Here is a 22,032-nt window from a genome sequence, read left to right on the forward strand (position 1 = left end):
ATAGATAGATAGATAGATAGATAGATAGATAGATAGATAGATAGATAGATAGATAGATAGATAGATAGATAGATATGATGTTTGTGGGATGCCAGCACTGTGGTGGGATATTCAGTCATTATGTTTTTATTGGGATATTTATAACTACACTGAGAACTGACAAATGGTGCGGCACGTGTTTGGCGGGGAGCGGGAGTGCACTTGTAATTGAAAAAATGTTAAGAATAACAACTCCTCGCCGAATGACATTTAAAATAATTGTTGGTGCTGGGGATGATGGGGAAGCGGCATTTTTCTCATTTGGCTCACCTGATCTGCCGATTATGTAACCATCGACCCCTGCTGGTTCGGGTAATGTAGACTACCAACTGCTGGCTTGAAATGTGCTCCAGACAATGGCTGTTCATCGATCGGCCCCGTCACATGCCAGGCCTCACTAACCATTGTCTGGGCAGGAGGCAGAATGTTGGTGTGCTGGAGATTACTGCCCTGGAGAGTGCCTGCTATTGTTGTGGATGCTATTTTAGGTGCACGGGCGGCTCACGCTCCTGTAAGATGGCACGCCTCACTCTACCAGTATTGGCAACACGAGGCAGTCACTTTCCGCACCTCTTGCTTAGAATGAGGGCCTGGTCATGTGACTTAAGCCCATCACCTGCACTGTATGGGTGAAGTTAAAGGAAGACTCAGGTTATACACAAAAAGTTTCCACTTAAATGGACTCTTAACCCTGAATTCATGCTCTAATCCTGATGCCAACAAACTGACCGTAAAGCTTACCCATCTTCAATGTGACCTCCACCAAAACCTAACCAAACTCATAACCCTAACCATTACCCTCAACTTTATACCTAACCCTCAATCCTGCAACCCTCTACAAAACTCCTAACCTAAAAACTTTAGCCAAGTCCTTGAACTTCAGCTTGATCTCGAACTCTCATCTCATCCAAAAACCCTCCATATGCCCCCTAACTGCTAACCTTCAGTCTGACCCTTACCCTAACCACTTAGATCCATGTATTAATCCTTTAGACCTAAGCAGCCTGCTAACTTTCAAAATTACCTTCAACCCCGATGTCTATTACCAAATCCACCCCCTAAAAGTCTACCTAACCCTCAATCCACAAACGCCTCCAAACTCTCAGCCATAACCTAACCCTCATCCTAATAAATAACCCTTAACATAACCTGAAACCTTTCACCTGACCCCTACAATCTTCACCTCAATGTAATCACTAACCTCTAACCTAATCTTTAACCCTCTTCCTGACCCCTAAAATCTAGGCCTCAACCAAATCACTAACCTTCAACCTAAACTGTAACCCTCCTCATGCCCCTAACCCCCAAACCTCCATGTAATACCTAACCCTTAGCCTGGTCCCTAACCCCAAACCTCCATGTAATACCTAACCCTTAGCCTGGTCCCTCACCCCCATCAGATAACCCTCAGTGTGACCCTTTCCCATCAGCCTTAACCCATTCCTCATCTACAACCCAAGCCTAATTCTAAGCCTCAACCTAACCCCCTTTACCTTACCCTTTCTTCCTCAAACTTTAATTATACTGTATACCTAACCTTAACCTAGTCCCTAATCTGATAACCCTAAACATTAGCTCTAACACCTAACTATAATGATTAAGTCATACCCTTCAACCCTAACTCCAACCTCCTAGCCTAATTCCCATAACATTCCTTGATTCAACCTAAGCCTAACTCTAAACCCCAACCTAATATGTAACCCTCAAAATAAACCCTAACCTTAGATGTCTACGTAATAACTACCCTTAGCCTGATTCCTAACTCTCACTCCATCTGATAATCCTCAGCGTGGCCTCTAACCCTTAACCATTACCTTAGCTGTAACCCTTAACCTGACTCCAACTTCTTAGTCTTATTTCCAACTCATTATTTAACTTCAGCCTAAACCTACATCTAAGCCTCAACCTAACCTGTAACCCTTAACATGACCCTTAAGCCTTCCATGTAATGCCTAACCCTCAGGTTGGTCCTAAACCCTCCTCCCATCTGAAAACCCTTAATATTTCCCCTAGCCTTGAACCTTATTTGTAGCCCTCAACCTGACTCCTACTTCTTAACCCAATTCTCTACCATTTTATAACCTTCAACCTAAGCTTAACTCTGAGCCTCAACATAACTCTCAACATTACCCATAAACTAAAATGTCTGTATAATACCTAACCACTAGCCTGGTTACTACCCTCCTTCCCATCTGATAATTCCCTAACCTTCAACCTTATCCATAACCCTCAACTCAATGCCTGCTCCTTAACCCAATTCTCTGCCATTCTTTATTTAACCCTCAACCTAAGCCTAATTCTATGCCTCAACCAAACCTATAACCCTCAACATGACCCCTAAACTCAAGTGTCTGTGTAATATCTAAGCCTCTGCCTGGTCCCCAACCCCCCTCCCGTCTGAACCCCCAACATTACCCCAACCTTCTACCTTATCTGTAACCATCAACCTTACTTTAACTTCTTATGCTGCGTACACACGAGCAGACTTTACGGCAGACTTTGCCCGGCGGACGGGATTTCGTCGGACAATTCGATCGTGTGTGGGCTCCAGCGGACTTTGTTTTCTCAAAAGTTGGACGGACTTAGATTTGAAACATGTTTCAAATCTATCCGATGGACTCGAGTCCGGTCGAAAAGTCCGCTCGTCTGTATGCTAGTTCGACGGACAAAAAGCCACGCTAGGGCAGCTATTGGCTACTGGCTATGAACTTCCTCGCTTTAGTCCGGTCGTACGTCATCACGTACGAATTCGACAGACTTTGGTTGATTGTGTGTAGGCAAGTCCGTTTATTCAGAAAGTCCGTCGTAAAGTCCGTCGAAAAGTCCGCCGGGCAAAGTCTGCCGTAAAGTCCGCTCGTGTGTACACGGCATTAGTCTTATTCCTAACTCATTCTATAACTTTAACCAAAGCCTACCCCTAAGCTTCAACCTAACCTGTAACTCTTAACATGACCCCTAAAACTTCCATGCAATGCCTAGCCTGGTCCCAAACCTTCCTCCCATCTGATAACCCTCAACATCTCTTTTCGCCTTCAAACTTATCCATAATCCTCAATTCAACTCCTACTCCTTAACCTATTTCTCTACCATGTTCTAACCTTCAACCCAAGCCTGACTCTAAGCCTCAAACTAACCTATAACCCTCTAAATGACCCCTAAACTCAAATGTCTGTGTAATACCTAACCCTCAGCCTGGTCCCCAACCCTCCTCCCATCTGATAACTCCCAACATCAACCCTAATCTTCAACCTTATCGGTATCCCTCAACCCAGTTGCTGCTTCTTAGCCTAATTCCCAACCTTTTTTAACCTCCAACCTAAGCCTAACTCTAATGCCGCGTACACACGAGCGGACTTTACGGCAGACTTTGCCCGGCGGACTTTTCAACGTACTTTACGACGGACTTTCTGAATGAACGGACTTGCCTGCACACAATCCACCAAAGTCTGTCGAATTCGTACGTGATGACGTACGACCGGTCTAAAACAAGGAAGTTCATAGCCAGTAGCCAATAGCTGCCCTAGCGTGGCTTTTTGTCCGTCGAACTAGCATACAGATGAGCGGACTTTTCGACCGGACTCGATTTCGACGGATTAATTTAAAACATGTTTCAAATCTAAGTCCGTCCAACTTTTGAGAAAACAAAGTCCGCTGGAGCCCACACACGATCGAATTGTCTGACGAAATCCAGTCCGCCGGGCAAAGTCTGCCATAAAGTCCGCTCGTGTGTATGCGGCATAAGCCTCAACCTAACCTATAAACCCCAACATGTCCACTAAATTCAAACATCAGTGAAATACCTAACCCTCATCCTGGTCCCTAACCCTTTTCCTAACTGATAACCCTCAACATTACTCAAACCTTCAACCTTATTCGTAACCCTCAACCTATTTTCTACTTCATATGCCGCGTACACATGAGCGGACTTTACGGCAGACTTTGCCCGGCGGACTGGATTTCGTCAGACAATTCGATCGTGCGTGGGCTCCAGCGGACTTTGTTTTCTCAAAAGTTGGACGGACTTGGATTTGAAACATGTTTTAAATGAATCCGTCGAAATCGAGTCCGGTCGAAAAGTCTGCTCGTCTGTATGCTAGTTCGACGGACAAAAAGCCACGTTAGGGCAGCTATTGGCTACTGGCTATGAACTTCCTTGTTTTAGTCCGGTCGTACGTCATCACGTACGAATTCGACAGACTTTGGTGGATTGTGTGTAGGCAAGTACGTTCATTCAGAAAGTCCGTCGTAAAGTACGTCGAAAAGTCCGCCGGGCAAAGTCCGCTCGTGTGTACGCGGCATTAGTCAAATTCATAAACCATTCTTAAACCTCCAACCTAAGGCTAACTCTAAGCCTCAACCTAACCTATAACATGATCCCTAAACTAAAACATCTGTGTAATATCCAACCCTCAGCCTGGTCCCCAACTCTCCTCCCATCTGATAACCTCAATGTGACCTCCAACCTTTATCCTTATTCATAACCCTCAACCTAAATCCTATTTCCTAGCCAAATTCCCAACCATACTTTACGTTCAACCTAAGCCTAACTCTAAGCCTCAGCCTAACCTAAAACCCTCAACATGATCCCTAAACTCAAACATCGGTGTAATACCTAACCCTCATCCTGGTCCCCAACCCTCCTCCTATCTGATAACCCTCAGTGTGACCTCTAACCTTCAACCCTATTTGTAAACCTCAACCTAAATTCTACTTGATAGCCAAATTCCCAACCATTCTTTACCCCCATCCTAAGCCTAACTCTAAGCCTCAATCTAACCTAAAACCCTCAATATGACCCCTAAACCCAAATGTCTGTAATATCCAAACCTGACCTCTAACCGTCAACCTTATTCATAACCCTCAACCTAAATCCTGTTTCTTAGCCTAATTCCCAACCATATTTTTTACCTCCAACCTAAGCCTAACTTTAAGCCTCATCCTAACCTAAAACCCTCAACATGACCCCTAAACTTAAACATCTTTGAAATAACTAACTCTCAACCTGGTCCCCAACCCTCCTATGATCTGATAGGGCAAAAGGAGGAGATTAAAACATGACTTCTAACATTCAACCTTAGCCATAACCCTCAACCTCACTGCTACTTCTTAGCCTAATTAACCAACCAATCATTAACCTTTAATCGAAACCTTAACCTAACCCTAACAACAATATTACTTTTATGCCAAAAATGTCATGTGCCAAAATAAATAAATATTTTATACTAACAACAAATCTTTCAAAATCGACCTAAAAGTATTAAAGGATGCCAAGACCACTCTGAAATGTTCACACCTATTACAAAAGATCCGGGCCAAGTGTTTCCAGATCCTTATCCACTTCTCAGAGAGCGCAGCTAAATCACATGACCAAAAGGTGCCAGATTAGCCTAGAAGCATTGTGAAAAGCCTGCTGAATTCCAGTGTAGTTGCTCATATAAAGCTCTCTCTGACTCTGTCTACTGGGCACTTGGAAGGTATCAGAACTGTACACCTAGCACCCCTTTTTAATGGCTGACGGATAAAAGGTCATATCTGGGGGTCACCTCATAGCCCCCCACCTCTGTATTCAGCCAGTGGGGGTCTTGTAGAAGTTTTACTTAAAGTCTGAAAATTTGGGATGTGTTAACCTCTGTCCAGTTTCAACGTTCCTCGTCATGTGACTGTAACGTGGCAATTACATGTAAGAGAGAGAGATGGCCCCAGAACAAAAGATGAGAAATGATTCCCAATACGGTGCAGGTAGGGTTGCCACCTGTTCGGGATTCACCCGGAGAGTCAGGGTTTGGAATTATGTGTTCAGGTTTCAGTCTGCCTGAAACCCGGACACATTATTCAGACTGGGCTGTGGCACACCAAGTAACTGAGATAGTCAAACAAAAATCTGTTGCCATCCAGGAGCTGCGGGCCGCTGTCTGGGGGCAGGTTTGGCATCAATGGGGCACTGGGGGGGGGGGTATGAGTTCAGTAAAAGCAGTTTGGCCACATCCACAGTTTGCCGCAGCGCACTGCTTTACCACTCTCTTTGGGGCACCCAACGATGCCCCAGGTCTTTTATAATCCTATAGTGTATACCAGTGATGGCGAACCTTGGCACCCCAGATGTTTTGGAACTACATTTCCCATGATGCTCAAATACACTACAGAGTGCATGAGCATCATGGGAAATGTAGTTCCAAAACATCTGGGGTGCCAAGGTTCACCATCACTGGTGTATACTATGAAAAAAAATGTGCCCTGTGCCACTAAAGTGTTCGGGGTTTGGCTTGAAGAAAAGGTGGCAACCCTAGGTGCTGGCCAACACTGGGAACCCCCGAGATTGGCGCTGCGGCTTTAACCCTTCTGTGCCTGGGTGAGATTTCCATCTCTGATGGGTAAAAAAGGGAGAACAATTCGAAAAATTATAATATATGAGTATACAGAGTAGTATATAAATGCAAATATGTCAATTTGCACACCGGCGAGTTTTGGTGCCGGCCCTAATCTATAATCATGAATACATCATGAATTCCACTCAGTGTACGCCCCAGAATGTGCCCTGCTATCGGCATCTTCCACTTCCTTTACAGCACAGTGGTAGTATAAGAGGAAAAAGCAGCACAGGGAACCAGTCAATTGATGTGCTGACAAATTGCATGCTGATAGGAGGAGATAGCAGAGTGACAGAGAGATGAACTTATCACAGTGCTGCTACTTCTCTCACAGTCCAATCACAGGCTGGGGGTGGGCCCGGGATGGCCTGAATCAGTGGCAGTGTGTTGAACGATGCTGGTCTTCAGACTGAGGACATCTAGTGGCAGAAAATAAGTACTGCGGGGGGGGGAATCTCCAGATTGAAGACGAATACATCAGTAAAAGCTGATTTTGTTATTTTACTTTTTAATTGGGCTCTTCTTTTGTTGTATTATATATGGCTGACGTTCCCCTTTGGCGTGGACATGTGCCCCCTTGATATGTGTGAAATGTGAATTTTATTAATAGCTTCGTTTTTAAGGAACAGCAATCAGAACATTGCCTATTATATGCTCAATGTCACTGCGTCCTCATAGAAGAGCACGGAACAACCATGGACGATTGTGCGCTTCCGACTCGGCTTTGTTAAGGTATAACTCAGCTTTCTATAGCCGGATAGATAAGAGGACATACAGGCATAAGTGCTATGAGACACCCTCACAGGATATACATCTGTCCCCAACACCTATATATATAATATATATAATATATTGTGATGTCTGGTATCACAATAGGCAGTAACCACCATCCCTGTGCTGAGTTCCCAGGTCTGTACACCTGCTGTGCCCATTATGAGGGGTTTCCACCATCCCTGTGTTGAGTTCCCGGGTCTGTACACCCGCTGTGCCCATTATGAGGGGTTCCCACCATCCCTGTGCTGAGTTCCCGGGTCTGTACACCCGCTGTGCCCATTATGAGGGGTTCCCACCATCCCTGTGCTGAGTTCCCGGGTCTGTACACCCGCTGTGCCCATTATGAGGGGTTCCCACCATCCCTGTGCTGAGTTCCCGGGTCTGTACACCCGCTGTGCCCATTATGAGGGGTTCCCACCATCCCTGTGCTGAGTTCCTGGGTCTGTACACCTGCTGTGCCCATTATGAGGGGTTCCCACCATCCCTGTGCTGAGTTCCCGGGTCTGTACACCCGCTGTGCCCATTATGAGGGGTTCCCACCATCCCTGTGCTGAGTTCCTGGGTCTGTACACCCGCTGTGCCCATTATGAGGGGTTCCCACCATCCCTGTGCTGAGTTCCCGGATCTGTACACCCACTGTGCCCATTATGAAAGGTTCCCACCATCCCTGCGCTGAGTTCCCAGGTCTGTACACCCACTGTGCCCATTATGAGGGGCTCCCACCATCCCTGTGCTGAGTTCCCGGGTCTGTACACCCGCTGTGCCCATTATGAGGGGTTCCCACAATCCCTGTGCTGAGTTCCCGGGTCTGTACACCCGCTGTGCCCATTATGAGGGGTTCCCACCATCCCTGTGTTGAGTTCCCGGGTCTGTACACCTGCTGTGCCCATTATGAGGGGTTCCCACCATCCCTGTGTTGAGTTCCCGGGTCTGTACACCTGCTGTGCCCATTATGAGGGGTTCCCACCATCCCTGTGTTGAGTTCCCGGGTCTGTACACCTGCTGTGCCCATTATGAGGGGTTCCCACCATCCCTGGGCTGAGTTCCCAGGTCTGTACACCCGCTGTGCCCATTATGAGGGGTTCCCACCATCCCTTTTCTGAGTTCCTGGGTCTATACAACCGCTGTGCCCATTCTTTAGCCCATTTCTAACCTATCCAAGAAAAAAAAGGAGTTTTGGCTTTAGATAGACTTTAATGCCGCTATTCAGCCTACAAAAAAGGATGATCCAGGATGCCCTCATTGCCAAGGTGCCGAGCTCTGGATTATCTCTGGGATAAAGAGGAGACAGGGACGCCGCTAATGGAGGACAGGAAATCGCAGGGTTCAGCCTTTTCGAAGAACAGACGCAGGAGATGAAAGCAGGCAGAGTGGTGGAGATCACAGACACCTCATGAGGGAGGAGGAGTGACATCCCTCTGGTCACGTAGCCCATCGCTGTGCCATGTCTCCAGCACCAGAACCTCAGCCTGGGATGGACTCCCTCACCCCATGCTCATGCACACTGCTGCTCAAAGAAGCTCTAAGAAGCGGCTCCTAAAGGCTTTTGCTCTTTTTTTTTTCTGCCCTCCATGTTAGCCAATGTGTCCATGGCACACTATGGCTTTTTCAGGCGTCTTCAGGCTAAGAGGCTGATACCAGGTCACATTCAGGTCCTTACACTGCTTGTATTTATAAAATATAAAATTTCATGAAGTCTTAATGGTTACAGAGCTGCAATAATTTGTCTTTTAGATAAGCCCGGAGGTCGGCTTTAAGATGATTTGGTTTGCACAGAGATGAAATACTTTCACAAATAGCTGAGGACGCGAATACAGAGAACGCGGCACGTTCGGACCATGAGGACTCCCCCGGGGATGGGACACCAGTGTTCCGTGAAAAAGCGCTGGGAGGGCCGGGGGTACAAAGAGGAGTTCTCCATGCTGCCATTCCCTTATTTGATGATGTTCTTGAACGGGCAGGAAGTGGCGGGGAACCTTCACAGCAAGGACAGCGCACAGGACGCACGTCGCCCTGTCATCTGCAAACAGTCAACACCAGCCGAGCTCTGGGAACTCCACGTCCACCAACCATAATTAATCATCTCTCAGCTTTGATCTCACAACGCGAGGACAGAGCAGAGAGAAGGAACCAGAGACCAAAATAATCCCACGAAACACCACATCTGTACTCCGAGGGAAGGAATAACCCCTAATAACCGGCATGAATGGTACATTTATATCGAGAGTCACAATTAGTGATGAGCTGAATGCACCTGGGTCCAGTTCGGGGCAGATTAGGCAAACATGACTAAAGTTCAAGTGATGAAAACAAACTCCAATAAAGTCAATGGGAGCCAAACAGTTCTGACCATTTTCTAGGGCAGTGATGGCAAACCTTGGCACCAAAGATGTTCTGGAATTACATTTCCCTTGATGCTCAACTCCACTGCAAACATCTGGGGTGCCAAGGTTCACCGTCACTGTTCTAGGGTAATAGGCAAAGGATTGTCCAACTTATCCTAGATGAGGGTCTGCTATAGATTTAAACTGGGAGCCCCACACAGGTGTAGGGTTCCCTCCGAATTCACACCAGGCCCTTTTGTTCAATTTTGAATTTTAAGAGAGAACAATGCAAAAATCAAGAAAAAAAAAGTCTGCCCTCCCCCCCAAAAAATCCATACCACACTCTTATCCAGTCATGCAGCCTGGTCAGGAATGTGGACAAGAAGCGTATGTTTCCCTCTCCTCGACCATACCAGGCCACATGCCCGCAACATTCAGGGGTACCTTGTCAGGAGGGAAACCCCCATCAAACTATCCTCTCCCCATGTTGATAAGGGTAAGGGCCTCCCTCCACCACCCTGGTCTTGTGGTTGTGGGGATCTACAGGTAGCAGCTTATTGGAACAAGGAAACCAAGGTTGCCCTTTCTGTCATTGACCAAATATGGTTCTTTGATGTCCCCATATATATATACAGTATCTCACAAAAGTGAGTAGACCCCTCACATTTTTGTAAATATTATCTTATCATGCGACAACACTAAAGAAATGACACTTTGCTACAATGTAAAGTAGTGAGTGTACAGCTTGTATAACAGTGTCAATTTGCTGTCCCCTCAATATCACTCAACAAACCGCCATTAATGTCTAAGCCGCAACAAAAGTGAGTACACCCCTAAGTGAAAATGTCCAAATTGGGCCCAAAATGACAATATTTTGTGTTGCCACCATTATTTTCCAGCACTGCCTTAACCCACTTGGGTATGGAGTTCACCAGAGCTTCACAGGTTGTCACTGGAGTCCTCTTCTACCCCTCCATGATGACATCCCAGAGCTGGTGGATGTTAGAGACCTTGCGCTCCTCCACCTTCCATTTGAGGATGTCCCACAGATGCTCAATAGGGTTTAGGTCTGGAGACATGCTTGGCCAGTCCATCACCTTTACCCTCAGCTTCTTTAGCAAGGCAGTGGTCATCTTGGAGGTGAAATTGGGGTTGTTATCATGTTGGAATACTGCCCTGTGGCCCAGTCTCTGAAGGGAGGGGATCATGTTCTGCTTCAGTATGTCACAGTACATGTTGGCAGTGCCGGCAGCTCTAATGCAGCCCCAGACCATGACACTCCCACCACCATGCTTGATTGTAGGCAAGACACACTTGTCTTTGTACTCCTCACCTGGTTGTCACCACATACGCTTGACACCATCTGAACCAAATAAATTTATCTTGGTCTCATCAGACCCCGGGACATGGTTCCAGTAATCCATGTCCTAAGTCTACTTGTCTTCAGCAAACTGTTTGTGGGCTTTCTTGTGCATCATCTTTACAAGAGGCTTCCTTCTGGGACGACAGCCATGCAGACCAATTTGATGCAGTGTGCGGCGTATGGTCTGAGCACTGACAGGCGGACTCCCCACCCCTTCAACATTCTGCAGCAATGCTGGCAGCACTCATATGTCTATTTCCCAAAGACAACCTCTGGATATGACTCTGAGCATGTGACCTCAACTTCTTTGGTGGACCATGGCGAGGCCTGTTCTTAGTGGAACCTGTCCTGTTATACCGCTGTATGGTCTTGTCCACTGTGCTGCAGCTCAGTTTCAGGGTCTTGGCAATCTTCTTATAGTCTAGGCCAGTGATGGCGAACCTTGGCGAAACCCAGATGTTTTGGAACTACATTTCCCATGATGCTCAACTACACTGCAGAGTGCATGAGCATCATGGGAAATGCCAAGATTTGCTATCACTGGCCTAGGCCATCTTTATGTAGAGCAACAATTATTTTTTTCAGATCCTCAGAGAGTTCTTTCGCCATGAGATGCCATGTTGAACTTCCAGTGACCAGTATAAGAGAGTGAGAGCGATAACACACCTGCTCCCCATTCACACCTGAGACCTTGTAACACTAACGAGTCACATGACACCAGGGAAGGAAAATGGCTAATTGGGCCCAATTTGGACATTTTCACTTAGGGGTGTACTCACTTTTGTTGCCAGTGGTTTAGACATTAATGGCTGTGTGTTGAGTTATTTTGAGGGGACAGTAAATTTACACTGTTATACAAGCTGTACACTCACTACTTTACATTGTAGACAAGTGTCATTTCTTCAGTGTTGTCACATGAAAAGATAGAAGAAAATGTTTACAAAAATGTGAGGGGTGTACTCACTTTTGTGAGATACTGTATGTATGCAGTACCAGTGCCCATTGCAAAGATCCAGATCTGTGCCCCTCCCCCACTGTTTATACAAATGGTTGTACCACCTCTTCTCTGCACCTGGGGCAGCTGCCACTTCTGCCCACCATTTGTCCCGGCCCTGTATTTATGGTCAATGAGTGGAGCGACAGGACCAGATTGACATGGACTACATGATTGATGGCCAACGTACATTGTGGGACTTTTTGACTTTTTTGTTAAACTGTCAAAAACTTTGTGTTTTTTTGTAAAGCGTTTACATTTTTTGTGAATGAGTAGGGGTACCTTATTCATTCACATGGGGGTTGCATTTCATGGAACCCCTCTTAAACCTAAAAAGGGCTTCCAAATTCTAATAAGCCCTCTCACCCACCCTTAGACCCCCACAACCACTGGGCCAGGGTTGTGGGAAAGAGACCCTTGTCCCCATCAACATGCCAGTGATAGTTAAAAAAAATGGTGCTGGGGTTCCCCCCAATTCAAACAAAGTCCCTCAGGTCTGGTAGTCTGGTATATATTTTAAGGTGCCCCCCCCCAAAAAAAAAAAAAAACAGTGTGAGGCCCCCAAATTCTCAGACCCATCAGGCCTGGTGTGTATTTTAAGGGGAGGGTGGGGGGGGGGGACATGCAAAAATCAAGGAGAAAAAAAATCTTGGTGTCCCGGCCAAGAGTAAAAACCAGGCCCTTATCCAAGCGTGGCCGGAAAGAGGGGTGAGCCAGTAGCGGAAATACGAGGGTTGCAATGGTCATTCACATAGGTTGGACTTGATGGACCTGTGTCTTTTTTCAACCTCACCTACTATGTAACTATGTAACTTGCGACTGGGCCCTGGTGTTCTGTCAGTGTGTGTGTATGGGGGGTCCAAGACGGCTGCAGGAGCGCAAGGCTTGTCTCACACTGCTGCGACCCTAAAGTTCTGCAACCTGCTTGGGATAACCTTGCGACTTCCTTGCAATTTTACTTGCAACCTGCTTGCGACTTTTGTGATTTAACACTGCAGTCTATGGCGCTCAAATCCAGACCAGAGGAAAGGGCCCCAGGACTGATAGAAAGGGCCCCCGGCAGTCAGGGGGGTCTTCGTGGTTTCTTGCAACCCTGAAGGTTCTAATTACTCCTCTGGGGTGAGAATGTGGTCATTTATATATATTACCATCACCAGTTCCTGAACACGTTACAATGTAATTATTACAATTGTTGGACCTTCATAGCAATGATTTCATTTTATAGGATGATACAACACAGATGTAGTCAGACGCAGTATTGCCTCGTCATGGGACTGCCCAGGCCTCCCCCAAATAATTATCTTCTCCTAAAGATAATGTCCCTCCGAGAGCCGCACGGTACAGGTGACACGCCGCGTCCCTGAAGGACGCCCCAGGCGGCGACATGATCTCTTCTCAATAACCACGTGCAGCCGGTGTGTCCTGCAACGCGTCACGTTCCCCTTCTAGGCGCTGCAATCTAACTTCCAAATCTAATTGCGCAGGATGGCGATCAATACCTCCAACGATCGGCTCGCTTGGAGGATCATTTCACATCTAAATATACCCGGGTACATCGATCATGAGCATTTATGGCAAGAGAAAATGGGAGCGGTTTTGTCTGAGCTCCCGGCGGGCGAGGAAGACGGAGAGGCGATATTTGTTTAGCTGATCCTAAAATTGGAAACATTTATCTAGGTGACATGGATACGCGGAGGGAGGGATGTAAAATGGAAAGCGCAGCGGGGTTTATACGGCAAGGTGTGGTAAAAAATAAATCGGCCAAACAAGACAAGCATTGGATTTTGTTAAAAGTAATTTCTAATAAAATAAGTCCTAGATCCCTGGTGGCCACATATGGCCCTGCAGCAGTCCCCAGCAGTCAGTAGTGGAAGCTATAATGACAGTGACCTCTAGCAGTCTCATGTTGCATGTCCCCAGTCTCTCATCATCTCCTGTAATGTGTCTTCCAACCAGTGCCGGGACAAGGACTTCCAGCGCCCAAGGCAAAGATGCCAAACTGCACCCCCCTTCCCTGTTAATGATGTGCAAGCTTAGGGGGTTCCTACGCCCAGCAGTCACTTGCTTGTCAAAATCATTGCTTAACTACTTCAGCCCCAGGCCTATTTTTCAAACTTGTTGTTTACAGGTTAAAATCATTTTTTCCCCTATAAAATTACTTAGAACCCCCAAACATTATATATATTTTTTTTCTAACACCCTAGAGAAAAAAATTGTGGTCATTGCAATACTTTCTGTCACACCGTATTCGCGCAGCGATCTTACAAGTGCACTTTTTTTGGGAAAGAATAATTTTTTTTTAATTAAAAAAAATAAGACAACAGTAAAGTTAGCCCAATTTTTCTTTTATTGTGAAAGATAATGTTACGCCGAGTAAATTGATACCCAACATGTCACGCCCGCTCGTGGAATGACGACAAACTTTTACCCTTAAAAATCTCCATAGGTGACATTTTAAAAAAAATCTACAGGTTGCATGTTTTGAGTTACAGAGGAGGTCTAGGGCTAGAATTATTGCTCTCGCTCTAACGATCGTGGCGATACCTCACATGTGTGGGTTAAACACCATTTTCATATGCGAGCGCTACTCACGTATGCGTTCGCTTCTGTGCGCGAGCCCGGCGGGATGGGGCGCATTTAAAAAAAAAAAATTTCTGATTTATTTTACCTTTACTGTCTTTACCTTTACACTCCTGTGTGTGTGTATAGAAAGGGAAAAGCACCCTCTAGTGGGCAGTTTAAAAAAAAAAAAAAACTCACAGTACATATCAGACCACATGTATAATAATCTACATAGGTGTCCTGGTCCGCCAATGATAGCAAATCAGGGCCGCTGGAGGTGCTCACAGGGCTGAAAGAGAAGTTCCGGGACCCCATGGGTATAGGGCGGAAGTGATGTCAGCTATGGGGAGCGCCACCTGTACATCTCCTCCACCTCCAGTGGCCCTGATTTGCTACCATCGGCGGATCGGGACACCTATGTAGATTATTTTACATGTGGCCAGATATGTACTGTGAGTTCTAACATTTTTTTAAACTGCTCACTAGATGGCGCTTTTCCCTTTCTACACACACACACACACAGAAACGGTGGGTGAAATTGCATGCAATTCAGACAGGAATTGCACTGCATTCCTGTTCGAATCGCATTTGATTTGCGCCCATTCATTTCGTATTGATGCAAATTGATGCAAATTGCACTTCAAAGTATCGGTTTCGGGAGCATTTGGGGCTAGACATGCGTAGAACTCATTTTGTTTAGTTAAAGCGGGGTTCCACCCAAATTTTGAACAATATCTGTATGTATTCTCTTCCTTGCCTAGATGCTGACATGCCGTTTAAAAAAATTTAAATCGCCGTAATTACCTTTTATTTTTCTATTCTTCTTTGCACTTCCTGGTTCTCCTCCCGTGGGAGTAGGCGTGTTTCTAGCCTCTCCCAGACTCCTGGGAGCTAGTCTCAGGCTTCCCAGGATGCCACTGAGCATGTGCGGGAACGAGCGGTGAATGCTGGGAGCACAGCATTCACCACATCCAGGAAATAAATGCTTGTGGGCTTCAAATGCCCACAATGAAGATGGAAACCGCCTGCAGTGAATAATATAAGTTATTCTTTCCGACGAAATCTGACACAGGCGGACATATTACACACAATATGTGAGTATGTAATGCTGAGAAGAAAAGTTTGTGAATGAACTCAAAAAAAAAAAAAAACGATAGATAGGTGGACCCCCGCTTTAAATTCCTTAAATTCGTTTTCTGAATTTGTTTTGATTCGTTTCATTCATTTAGTTTTGTTTAATTTATTTGTTTTCAAATTGGATTCGAATTTTCTGAATTCAACCGAATTTAATTAAATTTGACCGAATTCGGAACATTCGAAATTTTTTTCGATTCGAATGCGGCTGCCAAATTTTTTCACATCTAAAGAATTGCAATATGTTTACATTTCATATTCGTTTCCCGAATTGGAATTGAATTTGACTTCACGTTCAAATTTCGTCGTTTCGGACGAACTTTGTTTTCGTTATTTCTGAGGATTCATTTACATTCGTTACTATTGTGATTCGTAATTCAGATACATACGAATTTCCGGATAACGAAAAATGTGTCTAAATTTCGAATCAGAAAAAACAAACAAATTGCACACGTCTAGTTGGGGCCCTCTACACAATACCACTGTCATAAATGCTATATGGTTATATGGTCAGAATATGACCCGCTTCCTGATTGGTCGGGAGGAGAATCCAGTGTAACAATAACGAATATTCATTTGCTATTGTCACACAATTGAGTGGGCTGGGGGCGCAGTACCCTGCGCCCCGAGCCTACCCTTTCTTGGAGCCTATTAGAGCCTCTGGCTCTAATCACATGCTTCAAGAAAAAAAAAAAGCATTGGAACCCATGCATCCGATGCTCCACATGTAGATTAGGGGGCAGGGCGCATGGATACAGGGGCATGTTGGATCTCCCACCCTGAGGTAGGAAGAAGACCCCAACCAGCCTTCATATTGGATGGAAATGGAGTAGAGTATCAGGATTCTCTGATAAAGTGCAAAGTCTTACAATTTATTCTCTTCAGAAAGTAGCCACAACCTCAGTAGAAAAGCCTGTGGGGAAGCAGTAGTCTCTCTGCAGAGTTCTGACACGCCTCCTGATGAGTCAGATTTCCAATTAGCAAAGCACATACTCTCTGCTAATTGTAACTCTGACTCATCAGGGGGTGTGTCAGACCTCTGCAGAGAGACCATTGCTTCCACACAGAGAGCAAGAGGCCTTCTCTGCAGCATGCTGGCCGGGGACAGGCTGTTTTTATTTTGCTCAAACTGTGGCTGCTTTCCATACAAACTTTTGTTTTTGGTGCACCCGGGAATGTATATATATATATATATATATATGATAAATCTGGTTTAAGCTGGAAGTTCAGTTAAGCTTCAAAACACAACGTTTACACAGGATAGAGCGGGGATGTGTTGGAATCACTGTCAGGTTTTTATTGCAGTATCACAGAGAGACTTCTCTTCACTTAACAGGGTGTCACAGGTACAGGATGTAAGAGAAAATATCTGGAAATGGGGCACAAATGGCAGTAAAAACCTGGCAGAGGTTCCCAGGCTGATCACTTCGGCACAGTTCCTAAATTTGTTCCACAAGAGGGAGACATTCAGCTGGGCAAGTTATCTGAGCTGGAGCTAGAATATAAAAAAAAAAAAAAAAAGATAGCTTTTTTCAGCAAAGCAGTAAATGCTACTTGAAAAGCAGCCTACAGCGCCACCTGGTGGCTGTACATGTCATTCATGAAATATTAAATTCAGTATTTCATTTTTAGCCGACTGTAAAATAAAATCTACATATTTAAAGAAAAGATATTCTTAGTCATTAACATAATAAAAAAGAAATGATAGACCCTCCAGGGACATACCTTGGTGGACTGCTGAAGAGCACTGCATGCCTCTGAGAGGGACTATAGCTACTGTTCCAGTGTCCACAAGGTGTATACTAGAATCGATCTGTTACTAGTAGATCAGAATACCCTTGACTTATTACTAGGAGCGACCATAGACCAGATCACGATTTCTGGCCATGCCCCGCTGGCACTCACACTCTCGCTATCCCAAGCCCTGGCTAAAGCAAGGACCTGGAAACTAAACGAGAACTTGCTAGATGACCTAGGGGGTGGTGGTACAGGAGACTTTGACACACTACTTCACAGAAAACGCCAACAGGGAGGTCAGTAATAGCATTCTATGGGAAGGCCACAAAGCAGTTGTTCGTGGCACCTTCATTGGCCTGGGAGCCAAACTTAAAAAGGAGATGCAGGCGGACTTCCAGAGAGTACTGCAGGCATTACAAGGCGTGGAGCTCGGTCATAAACAAACGTCGGACCCCGAGGAGTCCGACGAGGTTATTGGCCCGAGCTCTCCGTAAAAAAAGACTCCTAGGACATGTGCATAAGTTACACTTCCCTACGGGAGAACCAGCACAACACACATCAAAAATAGCCTCTACGTTCCACGACTATTATGCAACCTTGTACAATCTGGACTTCGCCTCCTCTCCAGCAGATGTAACTCTCAAAAATTCCTGCATAACAACTTACCTCTCTTCAATAGGGCTCCCTACCCTATCCCCTAATCAAGCAACTGACCTAGAACGCCCAATTACCACAGCTGAATTACTGTCCACTATTAAGTCCCTACCCACTGCAAAAGACCCGGGCCTGATGGCTTCACCAGGGCCTACTATCTAAAGTTCTTCGACAAACTACAGGCTCCTACCCTCCTCAACTTCCAAGCAAACAATGGACACCTCCCACAGGAGACTTCATTGGCGCACATTACAGTGCTCCCGAAAGAGGGAAAAGATCCCTAATTTTTTTTCTAAAATCCTCGCCAACTGCTTAAAACATTTATTACCTGAACTGATACATGCAGACCAGACGGGCTTTATAGTGGGACGGGAAGCTAAAGACAACTCCAACAGAGCCCTCCAGCTCATACACTGGGCACGTAGAATGCCTCCATACCTGATTTTGTCTACGGATGCGGAGAAGGCATTCGATCACATGGACTGGGGCTTCCTGAACCCACATATGCAACATTGGATTTCGGCACTTTATGTGTCTCCCACTGCCCAGGTTAAGGTAAATGGCAGCCTCTCCACAGCGTTCCCTATCCGGAACGGCACAAGACAGGGATGCCTGCTCTCGCCCCTTCTGTTTACGCTGGTCTTAGGACCGCTACTGCAGAGGGTCAGAGCCAGTCAAAACATCAGGGGGATACAGGCGGGCTCCCTCGAGCACAAACTCTCTGCGTAGGCAGATGACATACTATTCTACGTAGTGGACCCCCATGTCTCGCTGCCAAACATGATGGGAGAACTGACTGTCTATGTAGAGGTATCCAATTTTCGGATAAACTACACCAAGTCAGCATCTTGCTGATCACTGTTCCCCCAACCTTAGTGGCCTCCCTAAAGGGGTCTCTCCCTTTCATGTAGTCCACTGCCTCTATGAAATATCTAGGCGTCCAGTTTCACATGGGTTGGCCGAACGAACATTTTAAAAATGACCATCCTTTTCCTGTTGCAAATTATATCAATACATATACCAAAGCGCTTCTTTATGGACCTGCGCAGCCTCTTTATTAAGTTTGTGTGGGGCGGCAAGAAGCCACGCCTCGCTATGGCGATGCTATAAAGATCTAAGCTAAAGGGGGGTCTAGGCATACCCAATATATTTCAATACTACCAGGAGATTGCCCTGCAGCACATTTTGAACTGGAAGTTCCACACACCCTTTAAGTTGTGGGTTCCCCTGGAGAAAACGATGGCAGGCCGAGATCTATGCTATGCACCTTGGGTCCCCGCAGGGGATAGGGGGCTCTCTGACTGGGTCTCCCACTGACGGTACACTCCCTGAAAATGTGGGACAGAATGAATGCATGCTTAGCTCTGGCACCGCGGACATCTCCACCGACACCAGTGAGTGGATACCCGTGGTTTCCTCCAGGGGAACAGATAACCTCACTTGGAACATGGATGAACGATGGGATTGTTAGTCTGGCAAGATTCGTGGAAGGGGGCTCATTGACGTCGCTTTCCACCTTACGAGAACGATATGGTAGTTTCTTACCCTTTGACTTCTGGTGACACCGCCAGCTAGAGACCTTCATAGCCAAATGCCACAGACAAGAACAGATCAGAACCACACTAATAGAATTTGAAAGCATGTGGGCAACTACAGACCCCCTGACCCATATGTTTTCGGCATTATATGGGATGCTAGAGACACCCAGCCCCAAACTCCTTTATGTTAAAGAGTGGGAAAGAGACCTCCAACTTGAATTCACAGAGGAACAGCTCCACCACCTATATCGCCTGATTCATGCGAGCTCAATAGACTCTAAGACCCAAGAAAACAACTACTAAATCCTATCGAGATGGTACAGGGTACCTACTACCCTGGCTAGAATTTTCCCCAGCACTTCTGTTAGGTGCTGGAGGGGGTGTGGAATGAAAGGCACATTCCTCCTCATCTGGTGGGAGTGTCCTGTGCTAACACAGTTTTGGGTTATGGTTGGCAAACACATTTCAGATAGCCTGGGCATCAATATGCCAGCTCTGCCAAAACATTTTCTGCTCAACATCCCCCCCATGCCTCTGTCTCGATATAAACAAAGTGCTCTCCCCACCTCCTCAATGCAGCTAAATGCCTTATACCAATACACTGGAAGAGCTCGCATATTCCAAGCGAGCAGGATTGGTTGGGGAAGGTGGGGGAGATCATTGAAGCAGAGAGTTGGCTCGCCACTTGTAGAGATACCCGCGAGCGATTTGACCTTGCATGGGCAGCCTGGAGAAACCACGTACATGACACAACTATGGCTTAATCTAGTTTAGATGTTGCACTACTTGCTTTAGCAAATCCTTCCTTTGGGAGACTTTTCCAGGCAAACCATCCCTCAACAACCACAGGCTCTACTTAAAAGTGGACCCATTATATAAACAAATCCGGTGAGACCCATTCTACACGCTTTCTCCTCCTTCCCTAGCTTTCTTTTCCTAATGCTCCTTTTCTCCCATCTTTCTTGTTTGTTATGTGTTTTTTGCTGTGGTACAACCTCAGGATACCCAGTATCCACCTTTTGAGCTACCTGGAAGGTCACCAGGTTTCTGACCGACCCAGGTACTCCGAGTTCACTTATGATGTTTACATTATGGGAGCCATGTATACAATGACTCTGGATCTACAGCTAATGAACACCCTACCCCCTTCCAGCTTGGAGGGAAGGCCTGTCCATTTAGATCGAATGTCTGGGACAGGAAGGGTGCCCCTCTGGTCACAAGTAGATATGCCTCCCGGTTGACACGGATGTCAGCACTCGGACCATGTTAAATGTATCCCCTTGTATCCCCCATTCCCCTCCCCTTTTTTCCCCTTATCCCTACCCCTATATCTCCCTTCCTCCCCCCCCCCACCACCCCAATTAATGTTACCTTGTTGTGATGTCAATCTGTTTATAAAATTTGAAAATGAAAATAGAAATAGAAAAAGATTATATATATAAAAAATAAAAGGAAATGTTATGCAAAACACAATTTATTCCTTGTAATTGATCTGTGAATATGTCTGTAGATCAGGAGGAGGTGTTACCTGGGATGGGATGGTGAGCAGAAGACTGGCTCCGCCTTGCAGGAAATTCCAGTACCGGTCCAGAAATGACCTCAGCTTCCCGGAGCCTCTTGTAATGACGGAGCTGACCAGTTGCTGGGAGCGCGAGATCAGGCCGAACCTCGCTCCATCCGTCTCATCGATCTCATCGCTACTACTGCTAGTCCCTGGTCCTCCTGTGGCAAAAAACATAATATTCAGAGCCAGTGAAGTGAAAACCGGGATTGTGATGGGGTCATGTGATCATTCATAGACATGTGCATTGACGAAAAATGAGTTTGTTTTATTGGGGGTTTTTTTTCGGGTCATTTGTTATGATCGAAATTCGTAAAATTCAAAAATTCAGAAATTAAAAAATTTGGAAATTTGAAAACACGGAAATCCAGAAATTCAAAAATTTGTAAATTCATAAATTCGAAAATCTTAAAATTCTGAATTTTGAAAATTCGTAAATTCGTAAATTTGTAAAATCAGATATTCAGAAATTCATAAATAAGGAAATCCAGAAATTTGAATTTAAGAATTTCTGGATTTTCGAATTTTCAAATTTCCAGAAATTCAAACTTCCAGAAAATCAAAAATTCATAAAATTCATAATTCTGGATTTCCTAGTTTTCAAATTTACGGATTTCTGAATTTACAAATTTTTGAATTTCTGGATTTTTGAATTTTCAAATTTCCGAATCTTCAAATTTTCACATTTTCAATTTTCTGAATTTACAAATTTTCGAATTTCGAATTTATGAATTTACGAATTTTCGAAAATTTGAAATTCGAAAATTTGTAAATTCGTAAATTCAAAAATTTTTAAATTCAGAAATTAGTACATTTACAAATTTTTGAATTTCGAAAATTCATAAATTCGAACATTTTAAAATTCAGAATTTAGTAAATTTTGAAAACCCAAAATTTGTAAATTCGAAGATTCAAAAATAAGAGAGAAAATCCAAAAGTTGGAAAGAATGAAAATCCGAAAATTCAAAATAATAACTAACTAAC

General features: G+C 45.2%; 1 protein-coding gene across 1 annotated transcript in view; it reads right to left on the minus strand.

Annotated features, from left to right (window-relative positions):
- The window catches only part of LOC141117668 (perilipin-1-like), a 69,257-nt gene that overhangs the window by 27,047 nt on the left and 20,178 nt on the right, over positions 1-22,032 (minus strand). Inside the window, exon 6 of the mRNA XM_073610633.1 lies at positions 21,016-21,209. Coding sequence (XP_073466734.1) covers positions 21,016-21,209 — 194 coding nt within the window. The remainder of the gene's footprint in view (positions 1-21,015; positions 21,210-22,032) is intronic.

Source organism: Aquarana catesbeiana, linkage group LG13 (genome assembly GCF_042186555.1).
Source record: "Aquarana catesbeiana isolate 2022-GZ linkage group LG13, ASM4218655v1, whole genome shotgun sequence".
NCBI classification, from domain to species: domain Eukaryota; kingdom Metazoa; phylum Chordata; class Amphibia; order Anura; family Ranidae; genus Aquarana; species Aquarana catesbeiana.